Genomic DNA, 22,593 nt, shown 5'->3' on the forward strand with positions numbered 1-22,593 from the left:
ATGTACACTGGTACAGACAGGAACTGGAAACACAGGGAATCCAGGACAGATGATCCCTTCAGGACCAGTGGTGAGAGTGGAAATACTGGGAGGGTGGTGGGGTAGAAAGGGGGAACCAATCTACATATAACCTCCTCCCCGGGGGATGGACAACAGAAAAGTGGGTGAAGGGAGACGTTGGACAGTGTAAGATATTTAATTTATAAATTATCAAGGGTTCATGAGGGAGGAGGGAATGGGGAAGGAGGGGGAAAATGAGGAGCTGATGCCAGAGGCTTACGTGTAGAGCAAATGTTTTGAGGATGAGGGTAATGAATGTACAAATGTGCTTTATACAGTTGATGTATGTATGGATTGTGATAAGAGTTGTAGTAAGTACAGTAACTCCAAGTAAAATCCTAGCAATTTTAATCTAATTCCACCTTTACTTAATTTCTATAAAGTGGAGGTTGCGATCATTCCCTAACGATGTATGAATCCTGAAATATGATGCACAAACTTACAATTAAAGCATTTGTTAAACTATTAATACAATGCAAACAGCTAACTATATTGTTCCAATGAACAATTCATGCCTATTTATCTCAATATACTTTAAGAAATAAAATTTCATTGCTAAGAAATAAAGTTGTATGGAAAAATTATAACTAAGACTTAATATTTAACTATACTTGTAAAGTAGCCCTGGTAATTTAGTTGAATTGTGTGCTGGGCTGCTAACAGCAAAGGTTGGTGGTTCAAACCAACCAGCCACTCCACCGAGAAATCAGGCTTTCTGCTCCCGTAAAGATTTACAGCCTTGGTAAGCTACAGGGGCAATTCTACTCTACCCGACACGAGTCGCTCTGAGTCAGAATTAACTTGATGGCAGAGGGTATACTTGGAAAAAAAAAACACTTGAAAAATAGTTGGTGTTAACAGTAATGAAAAGAAATTCTCAGCAAGTCTGTCACACATTTAGAATATTTACTCAGTAATTTTCTGGGTAAAGTCTAAAAGCAGTTACACTATCAATTTCTTAGGTCAATTGAACTAACCCCATTTTTAAAACACTTCTGTTTCTGAAGCCACTAGTATTCTTTGCACCAAACAAATATTCAAATTCATCCCACAGCAAGGACAAGTAATAAAGTGAAATAATGGGGTGGGGTGCAGTGTTATAAATTGCTGCAACTTAAAATACATAACAAATATACTAAGTTTGTTTGGCAGAACTCCTAAGTCTTAAAGCCCACTTAAAGAAAAGACCAAAACCCACACTTGTTGTTGCCGAGTCCGTAACGACTCAAGGCGACCCTGCAGGACAAGGCAGACCACCCGAGGGTTCCGAGACGGTAACTCTCTATGAATAGAAAGAAAGCCCTGTCTTTCTCCTGAGGAGTGTTGGTCGGTGGTTTAAAATCGCTATTCCTGCAACCCACACCCCAACGAGAAACCACTATGCCACCCAAAGCCAATTTAATTGGGTTAAATTAGAGCCAGACCCAAAAGACCACTTGGTTAGCTACATGTCATATGCCACTGTCCCTTACATATGATTTTATTTTACATTTATAACCTGTTCCTGGTTAAGGAAGATTGGTGGTTATTTTTCAACTTTATCTTCTACTCCTGCTTTTAACTTTTTGTAAGTTTTTACCAAGAACACACTTAGTTATTTAATCTACAAAACATGAATTATTGGTAGGGTCAAAAATAGAATAGCTTTTTCCTATCCTTCTTGTGCTCTCAAGCAGGTGCGTGGTCTCTAAATAAGAGAGGTACAAATTGTAAGACATGAATTCTGCTCTGGAGGGATGGAAAAGAATGGTTAGTGAATCGTTTCTTACCTCTTTAGATTTGGAACTTCTACCAGTGGTACTTTTAGAATTCTTACTGTTTTGCCCAACCACAGTCTAAAATATTAAATAAGGAAGGGGGAAAAAACAATAGAAATTACAGCCTGGTTATTAGTATCCTTAAATCAAACTCACAAAACTCAAACAGGAAATAATATTTAACCACATTCAACGAAGCAATAATTAACAAGTATATAGAGCTGAACAGTATAGGCATATTCTCTAATAGTTGAAGTTAAACTCCATTTTATTTATTTCCCTCTCTTGACAATGGCCACATGCCTTAACTGGGTAATCAGTGCACGGAAAATTCAACTTAAATAAGAAAAGAAGCAGAAGCAGAACACTAAATCACATTAGGACATCCATTACGGGCATTTTAAACCACAAAGCTTGATTTCTGACCAAATTATGTTCAAATAATGCTTTTCAAACCTGCTAATTATGAACTTGAGCTCAATATTCTAAAGTGTCTATTAGCTTAAGGCAATGGAATCTTATTAAGAGAACGGGGAGGTTGGGCACGGGTGGTGGAGTGAGGAGATGAAGGGTGAAATAAGAGTGTATCTCTGACTCATTTAAGCAGCAGGGCTCCACACTTCAACAACATATCGAGCCAGTCTTCCTACCCTCCTCACCTTGGTGTTGCTGTCATCCCGTTTCATGAAGGAGGTTCTAGCCTCTGTTTCCTGAGATGGTTTTGTTAGCTCCCTGTGATCCAGTTTAGAATCCTTGCCTTGCAGGGCTGATATCCTTCCACTTCCACCTCTGGTAACACCACTTGGTGTGAGTTTGGATTTACTGCTGCTGCTTTCTGCCAAGTATGACCCAGCACTTGTAGGTTTAAGTAAATCAGACTCCTTGGCTGCAAGTTTCTTTTCAGCATTTACTTGATCTCTGAAGACAGATCTTAGCAAACTTTTCTGATTTTCAGATTTTGAAACTGTAACTTTTGCCTTTGAAGAGATAATAGTGGCCTTGCCGGGTGACTTACTGCTAGACACATTTGGTGCAGTACTAGCTTCATCAGGCTTCCTGGGTTGACTCCCTCCTCTATGTGGGTTTGCCTTGGTAACAATGTTCTCTGCAGGCTTTTGTTTTATTATGGACGCAATCTTGTCCACCTTGTCTGCAATCACCCTAGGGTCATTCTTTTCTTTCTTCCCTGTCTCTACCACTGTAGTTTCTTTAGTATTGAAGTCATTCTCCTCCTTTTCACCAATACTTTCCCCAGAAACTCCCCTGTTGCTCATTGCATTCTCATCCCCAGTAGAAATGTCAGGTACCAAGGACACAGCACAAGCAGGTGGCACAGTTTCAGAAACAGATGCATGTTGGTCCACCTCAGCTACAGCTTCTACCACACACTCTGGAATTCTAGAAAAGAAGTCTTCTCCTTCAGATGGAGATTCTTCTAGAATTCCTTTGATGTTTCTTTCTTCGATAAACGCACTGTCAGATGATGATAGTTCTGTTTCAGGGTTATCAATATCTGCCTCTTCATTCTCAAAATCAGTGGCATACACCTGCTGATTTAAATCAGTCTCTTCTCCATTCTCAGGAGATAATTCAATACTGCCTGGAGTGGCTACTACCAGGGGAATTTCCACTTTGATTTCCTCTCCGGGAGACTCAACTTCCATGGTTTCAATAAAGTCAGACTCGCACAGGGCCTTTCCAAGTTTCTCCTCACAAGGTTCTTCCTCTTGAACAGAAGGTTCTGTTTCAAAGTTGCGGGTTGATTCTTCTTCAACCTCACTAGGTTTAACAGAGGGACTATCAGCTTCTGTTTGCACCCCACTCTCATCAACTGGACTGTTTTTCAAGTCAGGGCTAAAAGTATTTAAAAACAAAACAAAACACAAACAAAATTTAAACTATGATGAGAATCCAACCACTATAAATAATCCTGTTGATACCAATTGTTAAAAGACTCCGCCCCCCCCCCCCCCCCCCCAAAAAAAAGAAGACTTCCCGAAGCATTAGTAAAAAGCATTGGGAAATCCAGCCAAATAGCAATAAAACGGTTAAGGTGTTTTGACATAAATATATAAGCAAAATAAAATTTTATGAGACTGTTGTACTGAAGGTGTCTTCATAGCTCAAAGAAAATCATGGCATTAATATGGCAGTCAGTACGATCATATGTATTAAAAACAACTCCCCACCCACCTCGATCAAATTTTCCCCTGACATTAGAACCCTACAAGGGGACTTCAAAAAGTTCCTGGAAAACAGAATTTAAAAGACAATAGAGTTTTTCCATGAACTTTTGAAGGCTTTTCATGTTCATAATGATAGAGAACACTTAGAAGAAAGTTTTCTTTAGAATTATCCTTTACATATTCTCTTGGAGACGTAAACTTAAAGGAGAAAGAACAAAAATATATATAACCATTTAATAAAATGTACGTTCCTTTGGCTACAATATAAGATTTATGTTCAAATAATTCTCCCAGTTACAGGGATTAACTGAAAATTCCAATACACAGCTTAAACATTTAGGTAAAATCATTCAAAAAACATGAAGAAAACAAACAACAAATACATGAGATCAATCTTATTACATAGTGTTCTTCTGAATCCAAAGTAAACAAAATGTGATTTGTAATTCAACTGCCTCACTGAGACATAAAAAACTACTTTTTTACATTAATAGTGCATCCACAGGTCAGATATTGTCTTGAAATATTACAAGAAATTTCTTAAGATTCCAAAGACAGTGGCCAGCATGTTATCAACAATAGTAAAAGGCTAACAAATATATGTACAAAATTACTTAGAAGAAACAGGTTGGAGTGAGACAGCTGAGAGTAATCATTCCAGATTACCACCTCAAAGTAAAGCGTCCTTTTTTCCTCCTCTCTTCAAGGAAGGGAAAAGATGAACTATTGATAGTAACTGATGTTATTTTAATTATCTATTGCACATACGGTCACTGGGAGTCAGAAGTGAAGGCAACTAGCAACAGTATTTTTCAAAAGGTGTCATACAATCCTTTAACAATGTCCTACGATGTGTATCTATGTTGAGATGTTTTACTTTCAGAATCTCAGAAAAGTTAAGTGCCTACCATCACCATGGTCTAAATCATTTGAGGAAATAAAAATTGGTTCCCTCCCACCAAGATGGGAAGTCTATGCTTCTAAAACAGAAAAAAAATTCCGGTGATCAGAGGAAGCACCCTTTTAAAGGTAGAGTTTGAGAAATTAAGCTGAGTAAGAACTAGTCTTTAACCAATATGTAACGTGATTCATTTGTACAACCATAGCTTCCCTTTGTATGTAAAAACATTTTAAAGGTTCCTGTTTGAAGTAATTCACATTTCATATACTGTATTAAGATACCACAGGTTGATTTTTAAGTGCTCCAACTTCTTAGGACCAGCCAAAATTAAATCTGTGGCCAAGCATTAAATATAACAAAGACAAGAAAAAACTGTGACATGAAAACTTTTACCAGATGTGTGAACACTATCTCTCACAACATGTGTGATTGGGCTAGAATAACAATGGAAATTGTTATTATTCAGAGATCAGATAGTTCTTCCCCTTTTACCATGAAGACTATCTCCACTCCAGAAAACAAAACACCCAACACGTGATTTATTATCATCAGTATAAAATGAATCACAATGTCATGAAACAAAATGTGTATATAAACTGTTATTAGAAAACTTGTCTCTAATAAAAAAATTTAAAAAAAAGAAAACTTGTTTCTGTGTAAAGTATCACCAAACTGCAACAAAAAGAAAGTTCAAAATACATACATAGATATACACATGCACAAAATGAATCAGTAGAGTGCTACACTTCAGAGAACATAGACCTACTTGGAAAAATAGTTATAGTAATTCAATTTGTTGTTATGTGTAAAGAATCCTCAAAAAGTACAGTACTTTATTCATGGATGGGAGAAAGACAAGGCAATCTACTCCAATCAAGAATTAGTGTCTCAGAAACCCACAAAGGTAAGTTTGTAGGGTTGCTATGAGTCAGAATTCACTAGGTGGGAGTAAGTTTGGTGGTGTTTTTTTTTTGTTTTTGGGGTGGTGTCTATTGGTTTGTTTTTCTTCATAGACATCATTTACCAAAAATTGGTATCTTGTTTTTCTGGCTAATATAACGAAAAGGTTCACAAGTGACCAAGTAAGCTTGGGAAGTCAGTTTGAGATGTCAATCTAAGTTGACGTTAACACCATAATCTGGAAATGGGGATAAAAACGGATTCCCAGTAAGGAATTTTGTATACAGAAATGCAACTTTAATAAAAGAAGAAAGTCTACAGTAGTGGTTCTCAACCTTCCTAATGCCAAGACCCTTTAATAGAGTTCCTCATGTTGGGGTGATCCCCCAACTATAAAATTATTTTCGTTGCTACTTCATCACTGTAATTTTGCTACTGTTATAAATTGGGCGACCCCTGTGAAAGGGTCGATCGACCCCCCCCAAAGGGGTCTCGACCCATGGGTCGAGAACTGCTGATATATAGTATTCCATTATTCTTATTACAGTAACATTAAATCTGTAATCTCTCGGGGTGCATATGTCTAACCCCCATATCAGTTTCACATTTTTCAGAAGCAATATAAAATAAAAATTGGTTTTAGGAACAAAAGTTAACATCATACCACATACAATCCTCCTGAGATATTTTACTTGAACAACATTGGAGGCTGTTTATTCTACAAGGCCACCAAGCACTTTCTATTATTAGTGAACTGCTAAAAATCTCATCTACCATTCTTATTTGGACCCTTAAATATCTGATAAGATAAATCCTGTTCACTTGAGTGTTCATGGGGGAAGAGTGTTACAAGCTAAACATGGGTTATTGAATGATCAATAATTTATCCCTCACTTATCTATTGGCTTGTCTTCTGACATTTTGAATTTAAGTAATAATAATAAAATATCTACTAGCCAATTATTCTATGTTTTAGGGCCATATGTCTGGCAATAATGAACACTAAAGAACCTCACTGAGGTCCCTGATAATGAACTCAGTGTACATGTTTCTAGCAAGCTCATACTGCATAAAATTTCACCTGGGAGGAAAGGGGATCATGATCATGGTCTCTGAGTCACTTTGAAGACAGGACACTTGGCAGTTCCCAAGGACCCACCAAGGGTTGAGGTCAGGGCATCAGCAGCCAGTGTTCTAAAGGTGAACTATCTATGGGCTGGGGGAAAAGCAGGACCCTGGGGTCTGACTTAAGGTCTGAGGTCTGTGGGGCACTAGGAATAGACTGGGTTGTGATTACAAAAGTTCCTGAAATAGATTAATTAGGGCCTCATGTCACCTCACATTAGTTGACTAGTACTGCTGCAGCCTGTCACAATTGCTTCATACCCCTTCTAGGACAGGAAGCTATAGTTTGTCATTTCTCAATGAGATACTGACAGAGTGGGAAGTAGGCAGGGCCATTCAATGAAAGTCTGAGGTTTCTCCAGCAAGGAGCCTTTCAGTGGGCTTTGTAGGCAGTTTACCTTCCTCACGCTTATTGCACCTAGGTTCTCCTGCCTGCCAAAGGGGAGGCTCTAGTTCCCAACAAAGGCACTAACAGAATTATGGAGTTGATGAAGAGACAAGTCAAGGCTGCTTATCCTGAAACTAGGGAAAGGGCAAGAGAGGGATGGGAGGAGGGTGGAAATTGGGTCAACTTGGCTTTGAATGATGGGCAATGCTCCCATCTGGACAGCAGTGGGGACTGAGAACTCCTGACCCTACGTGGGAATGGGGTAGCATTGTCACTCAGGTGACCTCAGCAGAGGCCTAGTGGGATAGCCACAGTACAAGTAAGGAGGTGAAGTGATGTGGCCATTTTCTATTTTTTCATAATGCCATCTCTTACTCTTAAGTACTTGGACTTTGCAACCTAAACAAATCAGTAAGGGAAGAGCAGTGTACCTATATGATTTAAAGTAGAAAACCGATTTAAATTGTTTATATTTTAACCAAAAGGATCATATTTACAATGCAGTAATACATGAAAGTGATTTAAAAAAAAGACACACATATTTTTTCAAGATCTGTTTATCCCAAAAGAAATGTGAAATATCTTGACCATAACCCACCATCTTTCCCCACTAATGTCATATAACTCAGGGGGAGGGGGGAAAGCATATAAATTAGAAATGACTACTTCTAGAAAATTTCAATTTTATATGATTCGAAAACTACCTTCAAACTCATTAAGAAATGTCTTTTTCAGAATCATCCCTGGTGGAACCGTGGTTGCTAATCACAAAATAGGTGGTTCAAACCCACCAGTTGCTCCTAAGAAGAAAGATGAGATTCTCTGCTCCCATTAAGATTTACTACCTCAGTACACTGGTACAGATAGGAACTGAAAATACAGGGATTCCAGGACGGATGAGCCCTATAGGACCAGTGGTGTGAGTGACAAAACAGGGAGGGTAAAGGGAGAATGGGTAGGAAAGAGGGAACCGATTACATGGAGCTGTGTGTGACCTTCTCCCTGGGGGACAGACAACCGAAAAGTGGGTAAAATGAGAACCTAATGTTGGGGGTTTAAGTGCAGAGAAAATGTTTTGAGAAACGATGTACAAATGCGCTTTACACAATTGATGTGTGTATGGATTGGGATAAGTTGTATGAGTCCCTAATAAAATGTTAAAAAAAAAAAGATTTACTACCTATGAGTCAGGATTGACTTGATGCCAGTGGGTAGGTTTTCATTTTAGGAGAAAATATTAACTAGTAAAGGGGGGTGACTAAAGTATAGGTAAGCTATCCTTATAAACCTGAAAAGAAATCTTATCAAATGAAATTTATACCAAGGATTTTTTTGGGAAAGCCTGTTACCAGTAACCGTTACTGCGGTGAAACCCCAGGTCTATGCTACCCATGACATCATTATGTAGTAATTAAGGCCTTTGTGGGATTTTGTCCCAAACAGTGCTAGTGGTATTACTTTTGAAACAGGTGAATATAATTGTATAATGATGTTTAATTTGGAAAAGTTTCTTGATACACACAGCCAACTTGCTGCTTAAAGTTACCAATATATTTTAATGCTTTCATAGCCAGCTTTAGCATGTAAATCCATCTTATTAGTTAGAAATCACTGAAAGAAAACTCCGTAAGACTGTTTTCAGTAATCCTAAAATTAAGATAATGCAGCAAATAAGCATTTTCTTTATTAGATTGCTTCAAAGCCTCAAGCCCCGATGAAAGAGACATTAAGAAATATGGTTGAATCACAGTATAACGAAGGGGAAAAAACCAATCTCAATCATTGAAGAGCAGTGTAGATTGGTGGGGGGAAGGAGCAGTTACATGTAGCCAAACAAGTTTCTAAGCCATTAGTTTTAGACTTTAACAAATAATCCTCTTAAAATACAAAGTAACATATGTAATTCTTTTAATGCTAACTCTTTCACTTCACTACAGTTGATTTTTTAATTATTAAAATAGACATTAAACAGTAAGCTAAAATTCCCTGAAAGGAAGTTAACTCCTGTTTTTCTAAGCAGAGATAGAAAATATAAACTAAAGGTTCTTGCTCGCTTGCTGACCTAATTTTAAATTTCTCTAATTCAATGCACTGAGGGGTAACAAACCAGTTAAAACATTTTTAGAAAAAGACATTTTTATATTAGCAACAAAACAAAAATCAAAGTCCTGGTTACACATTTAATTGAAAGGACTTATACAATGTCTTCCTTAATAAGTAGTAAATGCGTGAATGAGATGTAAAGTACCCTGTAACAGGTTCATGCATATACAGAATGAACAAACACGTGAGATAGGAACTTTTCACTGCACACTTAAAAGCAACATACCTTTCTTTTCCTTGTTCCGAGTCTTTCCCACCTTGAGCCTGTAATGTAATTCCACATTTTATTAAAGGCTATTATAATGGACTTAAAATATTTAACGCATCAATGTGATCTTTTCAGCTCTTAAAAGATAAGCTAAAAATAAGGATACATCTTAAAAGTAGATTAAAAGACTTTTTTATTGTAGACATAGATGATTAGTTTCTATAGCTTATCCAAATAGATGAAGTCTAATGTAGGTTGTGCAGAGTAATTGCCATACAGTAATTAATGAGAAATACTTTTATTTAATGTTGATATAAATAAAAATACCTTTTTAAAAAGTTAAAAGCTGGGAAAATAGCACCTTTAGCTTGAAGAACATTTTAAAAACCTTTGTTTATAAAGAGAAGCCAATAAGCCTAAAAAGTGCTCCACTCAAAATATCTAGATGCACCAAAGCAGAAAACAAATCCTTTTAAATGTATTATGTGAAGTCCCAAGAAAGCTATGTCCCAGGGCCCAAATGCTCTATTATTAAACACTGTTCAATGCACAGGGGAAAGCCAATTGAGTAGAACTCTCCCAAAGTGATGTCCTAATAGAGCTTATACATACTAAATTTAGCCGGAGGATTTTGCTGAGAATTTTATTTCTGGGTTGAGAATTGTCATTCTAGAAAGGTTCTGCCTGATTGAAAGTTGTGAGTTGTACAACCCAAATGAGTATTATACCGAGAGTAAATTCCTGGGGTGGGCGATGTGTATCTTCTCTACTAAAACATGAGCTCCTGTTAAGGACTGGGCCACAAACGCCTCTGTTTATCATTATATCCCCCAATGTGTAAAATATTGACATAAAAACAGAATCAGAACAATACTGGTTTAATATATTAATGAACGAATGCCACAGCTGTCAGGACAAAACACAACAACAAAGAATTCTTTCGATCAGACTTCTCAGCAATAGTTGTTAAGAAAAATAATCCGAGCCTATCAATGAAGTATATATGAGCAAAATGGTTATTTTGTTAAAAGTGCAAGGATTCAAGTTAACTATAGGACTAGAACTAAAAAAAAATTACATGTGAAAGTAGCACTACCTCCCCACCAATTTGGATCGCTTGTTGTTCCCTTGTCCCTGGGCAGGACGGATGAGCCCTATAGGACCAGTGATGTGAGTGGCAAAACAGAGAGGGTAAAGGGAGAATGGGTAGGAAAGAGGGAACCGATTACATGGAACTGTGTGTGACCTCCTCCCTGGGGGACAGACAACCGAAAAGTGGATGAAGGGAGACGTCGGACAGGGCAAGATATGACAAAATACCCATTTATAAACTATCAAGGGCTCATGTGGGAGGGGGGAGCGGGGAGGGAGGGTTTAAGTGGAGAGAAAATGTTTTGAGAAATGATGTACAAATGCGCTTTACACAATTGATGTGTGTATGGATTGGGATAACAGTTGTATGAGCCCCTAATAAAATGTTAAAAAAAAAAAAAAAAAAAGAAATGTTTGAATGTTAAAAAAAAAAAGAAAAAAAAGTGGAAAATGTTTTAATTCTCTAGTATAATAGCTACCTGTCTCTTCTGAGTAATTTGCTTAATGAACTTAACAGCTAATCAGTTATGGAACTAGGTAGGCCTTCTCACAATAAACCAAATCCATTACCTTATTTATTAAGCAGTAAGAACAGAGTTATGAGTCAGATCTTGGGAAATACCAATGGAAACACATGCTTTTATGTAATTGACACCTACAGAGCCTATAGAAAGTAACATTTTAAAAAATACCCACGACAAACTTTTAAGAATACAATGTAATACTAAAAGCAAAACTAAAACCTTCTAAAATTCCTTCTGTAATTATAAGTTAAACAAATTACTCAAATTTGTATTAAATTGGTACCCATAATGATCCATTTACTTTAGGTGCTCTATTTTGGATTTAAATAGTGGCATTTTCTATTTTTGAGTCCATGAAAGATTTCTGGCAGATTAACACAATTATACTGTATTAAACGCAAAGCTCTATCACTGAGATACACTAACAATACAAGAGAAAGCATCACAGCTTGAATTTAACTCCTTTCAAAGTGACAGTTTTCATGGGTTTATAAACCAAGAATCTGTAAAAGCTTATTTCTTAAAAAGAGTTAGTAATAAATATACTAGGAGCCAAATTATACTCTAAGTACCTTTTGCATGCTAGAAATAATCATAGTAAACTCAAGAGTTCACTCCAGTAGTTTTTGAAGTAATTGGTCTAGCTTTTCAAAACTAACCTTCTTATCAGTTAGACACATTTATATTGTCCATGAACAGTGGCAGTTCAGTGGTAAAATTTGCACTTTCCAAGCAAGAGACCTGGGTGTGACTGCTGGTCAATGCAGCTGAAGTATAGTTACCACCCCGTCAGTGGAAGAATATGTGTTGTTATGATGATGATCAGGCTTTGACAGGGCTTGCAGAGGCAAATCTTAGTGACTCCATACAACCAAGCAGACCCTGTCCCTGTGCGTTTTCAAGACTGTAATTCTTTATGGAAACAGAAAGTCTGGTCGTTCTCCTGAGGAGCTGGCTAGTGATTTCAAAATGCTGAGACCAATGCATAGCCACTATGCCATAGAATTGTTAAATGGCCATGACTCCATGCTAAAAATGACCAGCAAGAAAAGGCCTGGCAATCTATGTCTGAAAATCAGCTGATGAGAACTTTATGGACCACAACGCCATGAACTTGGAACAGGAACAGGGCGTGATGGTGTTTTGTTCTACTGTTCATGGGGTCATGGTGTTCATGGGGTCATGATAAGTAGGGGCCAATTTGATGGCAGTTAAACAGTGAAATTGCCCTCACAGTACACCTCTGCTTTGTAAAAATAACCCCTTACACTTTGCACATATTCTGAAAGTACAAAAGTTGATTTAAAACAAACAATAACAAAACCTACCTCAGTTGAGTTTATCTTTGGAGATAACGTGCAGGTCAACACATAATCGCCTATGTTCTGTGGATTTTGTTTCAGGAAGTTGTACATTGATTGAGCAGACTCAGGACTATCTAACTGAAGAATTGCCTTTGGAGAAGGAATAAAGGGTCAATTTTTTCCCCTTTCAATTTCAAATGTGATCACAAAAGGTTAATCCATATGTCAAAGTCAACACACAAAAAATTCTCAAAATGCCACAATAATAAAATAGTGATAATTTAAAAATAATAAATCTACAGCATAGGCACAGAATTCGTATGTGCTAGCTGTGATCTTCTTTTTCCATTCCATGAAACACAACTTCTAATGTAATAAATGGACTACATGAATCAGCAAGGGACATAACAAAGAAACTAGTAACTAGCTGATGGTTAACTAGGGACTTTTATGTATGAAGTAGATATTGTCTGAGGACCCGGGGTGGTACGAATTGTTAATAAGATTTGAGTCCACCTAGAGGGGTGACTGGGAAGAAAGGTTTGGTGATCTACTAAAAAGCACATAGCTTCACTCTGACACACATGGGATTGTTGTCACGAATTAAAACCAACTCAGCAACACCTACTAAACACTGCTAGCTACAAAACCAAATCCATCTTTACAGAGATTCAACAAAATTGAATTTGAATGGATTATACATGAAATAAATACTAACTGCAGAAATCCTAAAAACCAAAAACATATTATCAAGTTAATACCAACTCATAATGACTAATTCCACATAGGGTTTCTGAAACTGTAAATCTTTATGCAAACAGACAACCTCATCTTTCTTCCTCTAAGTGGCTGGAGATGGTTAGTGAGTAAAACAGATGAGTAATTCTTAGTTCTTTTAAAGGAAAGAAGCAAAATCATGAACTTGAGAAATGGTTATTTTATTATTCTTTGCATGTAACTAAACAAAGTTAATTTGCTTTATAGCTAAAAGGGACTTTAGAAAATACCTAACAATACTCTTTCTTAAAATTAATTGGTTAAAGTAAACAGAGCCAAGGTAACAAAGGTAACTAAGAAATATAAAATCTAGAGCTTAAGGTCTGAACTTCCAGGTTATATAATGTATAAATCATCTTTCTTGTTTATGTGAGTCTTATTTGGTCTTAAAAACTAGGACTTCTGAAGATGAAGACATCATTTCATCTTTCTTGTCAGAGTTCAGGAAAAAAATTATGTTCTATTAAAACTGTGCTAAACAAGTTGAATAAAGTTTATAAATTCTATAGCTCAGAAGTTGAACTGAAAGTTGCAGACCATACAAATACACAACTCAGCTACAGATTCACTAGGGAATACAACTTGGACCTGGTTACCTTGTTTTTATTACTCATGAATATGTGGTGATCCACTTTTCCAAACTGAAGGCCAATACAAAGTACACATTGAAGTCCATCCTCTGGTAAGTTATCAAGATGTACAAATCGATCGTAACTTTTTTCTATATTTGCCTATATACATTTTAAAGAGACAGCATAAAACAAAAACAGTTATAGAATCACAAACAAAAAAACAGATAAATTATAACCCACATGGAAGAAGCATACCAGCCTGTGCAATCATGAGGTGTAGACGGAAGTAACAGGCAACAAAAGACCAAAAATGAAACAACAAAAACATATTGTTGAGAACGAGGAGGGTCAGAGCAGAGACCCAAAACACCTCTAGACAAGAGGACATCCCCTCACAGAAGGATCACAAGGAAGGGATGCATCAACCAGGGAGCAGTAAAGCATTGATGAAACATATATTCCTCTGGTTCTTTGAGGCTTCCTTACCCCCCACTATCATGACTCCAACCCTGTCTTCCGGTTCTTATGAGACCGGAGCACATACCCGGGTATGGGTAAGAACTCACAATCTGCGGAATCCGGGTCAGATAAACCCCTCAAGGAACAGAAATGGAAGTAGCAATACCAAGAGAGTAGGGGTTAGAGGGCAGGAAGGGGGACCCGATCCCAATGATCAATGCATAACCCGCACAACACAGGGGAATGAACAACAGAAACATGGGTGAAGGGAGACAGCAGTCGATGTAAGATATGAAAACAATAATAATTTACAATTTATCATGGTATCACAAGGGAGAGGGGGCCCAGAAGAGCTGACACCAAAGGCTCAAATAAAAATATTTAGAAAATGAGGATGGCAACAAATGTACAAATATACAGATTAACAATAACTCAGTATCTCAGGTCTCCCGAAATGAAGAAAATGACTGTGTGGGTTAAAGATGGGGGGCTGGGGGGACCCACGGCGGCTTAATTTTATAATGAATTAATAAATACACTACAATAGGCATAATCTTTACTCTAGTAACATAATATGGAGCACAAATATCCTCAAACAAGGTATTGGTTTATTTCACCATTTAATATACACTCCAATGTAGATTAAAATTCTGGGAGAGACATTAACCTTAGAGACTACTCTAATACGACATTTCCTATTTATCCTTATTATGAGGATTCATCTGGTATTTCCATCATCTCATAATCTTATAATTTGTACTAACATTTTCAATTTCAACAAAAGCAAACGAACAAAAAGATTTTATATAAACAAATAGACAACAAAAAATAAACATCTCAATACACAACTTACCTCTGGGTCATTTTCTTTAATTACAGTTGTAAATATAGCTTCCTGAAAAAGCAAAGATAAAGGCTGAACTTGTAAAAACATTTTCATTTTATATTTTAATTAGTCAAGATTTATGATAAGCATCCAAGTATGTATTTATTTCATAAAATGAGCAGAAAAGTTATCTATCTGTTCTTCTAATTTTTACCTCATCCTATTTAATCCATATTTACCCTACACATACACCTTAATTCGTCCTTCTCCAAGTAAACTAAGATTAATGAGTAGTGCCACATGGGAAACATTCAGATTCAAAATAAGGAATAACTTTTAACTTTAAAGATAGTAAGAAAATTTAAAGGTCAAACAAAGATTAGCTAAGCAAAGCAGGGACAAGGAAAAGGTCAAAGGTAGCGTGAGAGAAACAAGGATGTGAAAGCTAGCACAGAAAAGGAATTTGGAAACTGCAATGGTTGACCTTAAAAGTTTTTCGCCAATACAGATGTATATAATACCACCGTAGCAATTAGGTTAGGTCTCAATAATCTTCAAGGCAAGGTCTTTTCAAATTACATCAATTCCAACATTTCTCTAGTAACACTACCTACTGGTTGCATGCCTCAGAGAGACACTGCAGAGTTCTAAATAAAATGATTTTGAATGTACAAAGCTTTAACTTTATGTCAGTCTCATGGCTGTGTAAAGAAAGGATTTGAGGGGGACAAAAAGGAAGGGGGGAAATTAGGTTTTACTTCAATATCCTTCAAGTTTTAATTTTTAAAGATACTTTATTGCAATTTTGCCGGAAGTTTACATAGCAAATTAACTTTCTATTCATATACATTTTGTTTTGTGACATAAACTGCCATTTCAATGTTTCCAGCTTGGGCAATAGGGAAAAAAAGACACTAAGTACATAAGAAGGAGCTTCAAAAACTTTGATGGAAAAAATGGAACTAAAAGATAATGGAACGTTCCCATGAAATTTTGAAGCACCTTGTTGAGAAAAAGTCTGTTCTCTGAAAACTGTTTTCAACTTCTTTTCTATCCAAACAGACATGAGTAGTAAGTGACTCTCAAACTGGAAAAGCAGACTGTTCCAGGGACAGGGAGCGGCGTCCTCCGCCTACGAAATGAACGTCAGATTTAAAATACTGCGCCACTTGAGACCAAGGGGTAACTGCAGTAGAAAAAAAAACACTTGTAGAGCATTTAACTATGTGGTAAATGGTCATTGTTTATGTGGTTTACTTCTTCATAACTTCATAAATATCCTATGAGGCAAATAATACTCTAGTTTACAGATGAAGAAGCAACAACTCAAAAAAGGGTAACCTTGTGAAGGTCATAAAGCTGGTAGCTAAGTATGAACTCCGCTGTTGGCTCTCTAGAGCTAATGCTTTTAAATCAAGGCTCTGTACTAGATACAGGTCAAAGAAAGTTTCAACAAGATTTGGTGATGGAGTTAGAAAGATTTTTTTTTACAAATAATGGCCTGAAAGATTTAGCAAAACTATTTTTAAAAAATGAAAGGGCATTTTATTGTAATCAAGAAAAGGAAAAGAGAAAAGATAAAGTACCATCAAGAAGAATGAGGGTTGGGGGAGAAGGTGGGTATAGCAGTGGAAGTGGGTAAAAGGGAGACGATGTCAAGGAGTCCATGAACAACAAGAATGTTTGAAACTGGTTGTGGTAGTCAGTTGTACATTCTATCTGACGTGATTTAAATTTGGAATGATATATGTATTGAACCCTAACTCGTAATAAAAAAAGAAATTTGAAAAAAAAAAAAAGAAAGAAATTTGATGATCTTATTATAGTAAACATGACAGAAAATCTACCACTTACCTCATCTTTTATATTTATGTTTTCAGTAACCATACTTATTGAGAGTTGAGTCCCATCCAGCGATATCGGGAAGCAGGTATAAAACTTGACCATAGAATCTCCAGATTTTCTACTTACTTCTATATAGGCCTTTTAAAGTAAAAATTATAATTAAAAAATTCCTTAACTTACTTTTTCTTAAAAACATTTAATACTCAGAGCAAGTAAATGAATGGGGGCACCTTCATATTTTAAAGATAAATTGTTATTACTGTCTTTCTACACATTATTATCCACATTTTGGTAAATAGCTTTGATAAAGGTGCCATTGCCTTCATTTAAATTCGTCCCTCCTTTCCACCTTTAAGTTATCTTTTGACAGGGCCTTACGTGGAGAGCAAATGTTCTGAGAATGATGAGGGCAATGAATGTACAAGTGCTTTACACAATTGATGTATGTATGGATTGTGATAAGAGTTATATGAGCCACTAATAAAACTATTTAAAAAAATTAACTTTTGTGGGTTTATTATTAAAATAAAGATCAGTATGTGGTTTTAAAAGTAAGACATTAATTATGTACTTATTACAGAAAACTCAGGACAAAAAGATAAACCCAGGTTGTTCTAAAGTAGTGAGAACATAATTTATTTGAGCCTCAAAATACTACAGAAATACTAGTAATACTATATAAAAATTTTTTTTACAGTTAAATAAGGCAATTTTAAAACTCTGCATTAAATACACTACAGGTTAAATGTACTACAGATATTAAACATTGGATATGAAACAAAATAAGAGAAAAATTTAAGGTAGTAAATTATTTCTCTTCATTAAATTTATGTCTGATTAAAGAGCAATACAAAAATAAAGGGTATGTGTTTTCTATTTTTTAAGTCCCTTAGCATAAAGCAGTTTACTTTTAGATGTAGCTTTTAAACTCTCTTTACTTTTGTGAATCTAATGTTGGTTTTCTCGCCCTTCACCCCCACCATGAATCTAGGTAACATAAAGTTATCATCAATCCTTACCTTTTTATGAGATGATAAAAGCAAAATATCATTCAAACCACCAAATGGTTTTGCTAGGTTGTAAATGTCTTCTATAGAATATCCTTTCAGAGGCAAATTAGACACAAGGACCACACACATTTCCTCTGTTTCCTATTACGAAAGAGGTTAAATGAATAAATTTGTCCTTAGCTACTATTACACAAGGAAGTTTCAAAAAGTTTGTGGAAATATTTCTGTATCTTTTAATTCCTTTTCCTGCAAATTTTTTAAATCCCCCTTATATTCACTGAAATTGCATCTAATGCTAATATATTTTAGAAGCTGAACTGAAACGCAAATAAAGCATAAACAAAATCCTTATGATTGGCACACGAATCATAAACTTTAATCCAGTAAAATATAAAATTTTAATAATTTCATAACATAAGCACAAGGAAATAATAAATCTTGTACCATTCATATATAATTGCAACCCTGCTCTTCTACAAGAACTAGTATTCTAAATACTAAAACATCTCCTACATAACTGTGACAATAGGAAAGATTACTCTTTTGTTGTTTTGACATGCTAGTAGTGTCGACCCAAACCCATTTTTTATATGTGAATCCTCAAGAGCATGCACATTTAATTGATAATCTATTCTTAAAATGTTGACACTCTGCTCTTCACGTTTTTTCAGCTGAAATCATAACCACTAAACTTTTTTATCATACCAAATCTTTTCTTACAAGAATATGCTTAATTCATAGTAATAAAAGTATGTAATGATTAAAGTGTTTAAGGTTTCAAAAAAGAAATTAAAATAGAAAAACTGACCTTACTAACTGGTTCTTGGTTTTCTGTAGCCCCCGAAGCAGCTGCTTAAGATATAAAATAACATTTCAAAAAAAAAACCAAAAAAGCATTTCATGCAGACATATTTCACTTATATATGACCTCAGCACTGCAATATACATGTGCACACATATATGAGTGACAACATAACGATTTACCTGTTTCCTTAAATTTTTCTTTCTGCTCACACACATCTAAGGACAAAAATAAATTTCTCAACTTACCTGAAACAATTTCTTTAATATTATTTTGTATGAGCTTGGCTTCCATGCCTGTTTTTAGATCAAAATTATCTGCATGAAATAGTCTTTTTAAGCATAGTATTAAAGTGCACTAAGACAAAGTTGGTTTAGTTTATCACTTTAGGTCTCTTTCTTAGGCTGACCTTACTTAAACCAATATAAAGCCAATACAAGTTTCTCTTTGAACAAAATAATTCCTTTGGATATTTCTAAAGCAATGATTTAGAAACACTTCAAATGTCTACCAAAGAAGAAAAGCACATAGAGAGCAACAGCATTTCAGGCTTACCTGGTGTAGGCTTGCTGGATTCTTTGCTTTTGACACTGGTAGCCTTTTTTACTTCTAGAGACTTCTTTCCACTAGATTTTGCTTTCAAAATAGAATTGTACAATTATCCCAGAGGTCTCATCAATCATTTAGCATGTTTCACACTAGTAAATAATTCAACTTCATTAAGTTTTCCATATATTCAGTTTCTATTTACTTTCACTAGTATTTACCAAAAGATTGAAATGCATATTTAAACTGATACACTTTTCATAGATAGCTATTACTTAGTCACAACTTTAACCCTCATGTGGTAATAACACCATAATCATATGCAAAAATTCATATTTTGAAATTTCTGAAAAGGTTGTTTTAAATTATAATTGTATGGAAAATACATTATTAATAAGGACGTCATGCTAGTTTCAAAATGCTACATTAATTTTAAATGGTGTTACACTTCTTTAAGGACAAAACACAGTTTCATAACATGGAAAAATCTTTTTGAATGAAAATAACAAACATTAAGAATTCCACTAGCTAGAGAAGGGAAAAGGAATAAATAGAAAAAAAGATTATAAGCAATTTTGAGGAGTAAAATGGCAGAGTGGCCTATTGTGTCCAACTATCAAGTGTTTTCTGCCAATAAGCCCAAGAATGTGCTTTTAATGGCAATGCAGTCTAAGACCAAATTACGTATCCCTTTACCAATAAAGTTCTATACATGCCAAGTCTTAAATATCGAAGTATCTAAATTCTTAAACATTTTATAGCTGCTACAAATGATTAAGCAATAAAGTATTTGAGTTTAAAACTTATTTTTGACATTATTTTCTTTAAGGTAAAATTAAGAATAAAGTTAGTAATTAGTCACTTTTGAATTTATTTCTATCCAGTCCTTGGTGACCCTCACTGTTTACTATAAATTGCTGGGAACTTTTCACCCTGTTCTTTTGAGGCATACGATGTCCTTCAGAGACACACCAGATAGATTCAATGTGGAAACGCCACTGAGAGAACTGGGCTTTACCTCAAACTCACCTGTAGCAGACTTAAAAGACCGACACGCGCCCTGGGACTTAAAGGCTGAATCGCTGTAACTATGAGCAGCAACAGATGACTGCTATCGCCAGGTTGCAGACTTGGTGGTCATTGGCCTTTGGTTTGGACCTATTGTTTCGAAAGTGCCCATGCAATGGTGGTCCAGAACTACCATTTATTTACTGTCTTAATGCACTCCGTGCTTTCCTGTCACATATATTAATCTGGTAGTCGTGGCTCTACTTTTATGAATGAGCCTTTGAAAGTTTTGCTTTATGGCCAACTCCCATTGTTCGTTTAGTGTCCAATTTGTGTTTACTCTGTACAAGTAAACAACTCGTGTTGAGGCCTAAAAAGTCAGTCTATATATGTAATTTCCTTTTCTCAAAGTGTATTAGGTTCTATACTATTGGGGAAATTAATGAAAATATCAATAAAATTATCTTATACCCCAGGGTATAAGTTGATTAGTTATAATGCTTCTAATTATGATACTAATGTCTCTAGAGTGAACCAGAGACATATATTTTTTTTGTTTCCAGTTTGTATTTTGTATGACTTTCTATATATAAAATCCATAATGTGTAACAACAGAAACGGTAACTGGGTTAAGAATTAGCAAGCGGTAACATACAATTTTCTTCTAGTTCTTTTAATGCTTCCTCCCCACCACGATCATGATAATAATTCTACCTTACAAATCCAGCTAGACCAGAGATTGTACACTGGTACAGATAAGAGCTGGAAACACAGGGAAGAATCCAGGACAGATAAACCACTCAAGACCAATAATGAGAGTAGTAATATCAGGAGGGTAAGGGTAAGGTGGAAGGAGAAAGGGGGAACCGATCACAATGATCTACATATAACCCCCTCCCTGTGGAACAGACAACAGAAAAGTGGGTGAAGGGAGACATCAGTTAGTATAAGATATGAAAAAAAAATTTATAAATTATCTAAGGTTTCATGAGGGAAGGAGGGTAGGGGAAAAAATGAGAAGCTGATACCAAGGGCTCAAATAGAAAGAAAATGTTTTGAAAACGATGATGGCAACAAATATACAAATGTGCTTGACATAATGGTTATATGTATGGATTGTGGTTAAGTGTTGTTTGTATGAGGCCTCAATAAAATGATTTAAAAGCTCAAACAGAATTACCTAGGGGTATGGAGGGGATATTGCAGGGAATAGGGTGACTACAACAAAGAAGAAGGAATATGTTCTGAAATTGATTGTGGTGATGATTTTTTACAATATGACTGAACAATTAAATTGCACTATATGTAAATTATATGGTAATAAAACTATTTTTAAAAAGAATACTTAATAAAACTCTTACCTGCTTTGATCGAAGCTTTATTACCTTTAGCAGATACTGCTACCACAGACTTTACAGAACTTGACAATTTCCCTAAATCACAAAAGCTGTAGTCAAAATGGTTTTAACTAGTATCAACAATCCCCAAAAAATCTCATAGAGAAGGAATACAAAAGCTACAGACTATAACTTAAACACTTTTGAGAGACTATAGAACTTTTTCTAAGTTTAGCAATGATAATAATTTCCTTAGGGGGAAAAATATGTCCTTGAATTAAGAATTCGTTTCCACATTGTAGTTCCTAAAAATAATGAAAGACAAGCTAAATACATATGTGAATTTGTGAACCAATTAGAAGCACCTTTATTATCTCCAAAAACATAAAAAGAATCCCATGCTGTTTTTAATGGCCCCAAAAGCCTATCTGCAGCCTCCCGAGGCCTATTTTCTCGATTCCTAGCGGTATGAAAAGAATTCATGAATATCTACACCTCATGGTCAGAACGCATGATAATTACTTTGACTCATTCCTAGTGGGGTTTACCTGAACAGGACTGTTTAAATAAATGACCCACATTTGTGTGTAAACATCTATTACTGATATTTCTTTTCTAAGACTATGCTATTTCCAAAGACCGAGGATCAGAACGTGTGTGGAAGGGATATGACTTGGTGATCTTTTCAGCCACATTCTGACGGTCGGTGTTTAGTTCGGGCACAATTCTTTAAACTACACAAAGACCCTGAATTGCTGCATGTTCGTGATCAGGACTAGTATGTAAAGAAAATAAACAGAGTGACTTGAATTAAAGAGAAGGTATGCAATCTAATATTCTTACTAAGAAACAATTCTGTCCAA

The 22,593-nt window shown here is 35.6% G+C and overlaps 1 protein-coding gene across 1 annotated transcript in view; it reads right to left on the reverse strand.

Moving 5' to 3' along the window:
- ZNF638 (zinc finger protein 638) overlaps positions 1-22,593 on the reverse strand; it is an 81,972-nt gene that overhangs the window by 8,067 nt on the left and 51,312 nt on the right. Inside the window, exons 12-22 of the mRNA XM_045286584.1 lie at positions 21,755-21,826; positions 19,395-19,475; positions 18,846-18,889; positions 18,047-18,178; positions 17,037-17,165; positions 15,210-15,251; positions 13,922-14,056; positions 12,573-12,698; positions 9,647-9,684; positions 2,477-3,671; positions 1,830-1,895 (exon numbers count right to left, since the gene is read on the reverse strand). Of these exons, the coding sequence (XP_045142519.1) occupies positions 1,830-1,895; positions 2,477-3,671; positions 9,647-9,684; positions 12,573-12,698; positions 13,922-14,056; positions 15,210-15,251; positions 17,037-17,165; positions 18,047-18,178; positions 18,846-18,889; positions 19,395-19,475; positions 21,755-21,826 (2,060 nt within the window). The remainder of the gene's footprint in view (positions 1-1,829; positions 1,896-2,476; positions 3,672-9,646; positions 9,685-12,572; positions 12,699-13,921; positions 14,057-15,209; positions 15,252-17,036; positions 17,166-18,046; positions 18,179-18,845; positions 18,890-19,394; positions 19,476-21,754; positions 21,827-22,593) is intronic.

The sequence above is a fragment of the Echinops telfairi genome, unplaced genomic scaffold, assembly GCF_000313985.2.
Source record: "Echinops telfairi isolate 266 unplaced genomic scaffold, ASM31398v2 ScPeMD7_9;HRSCAF=40, whole genome shotgun sequence".
Taxonomy (NCBI): Eukaryota; Metazoa; Chordata; class Mammalia; order Afrosoricida; family Tenrecidae; genus Echinops; species Echinops telfairi.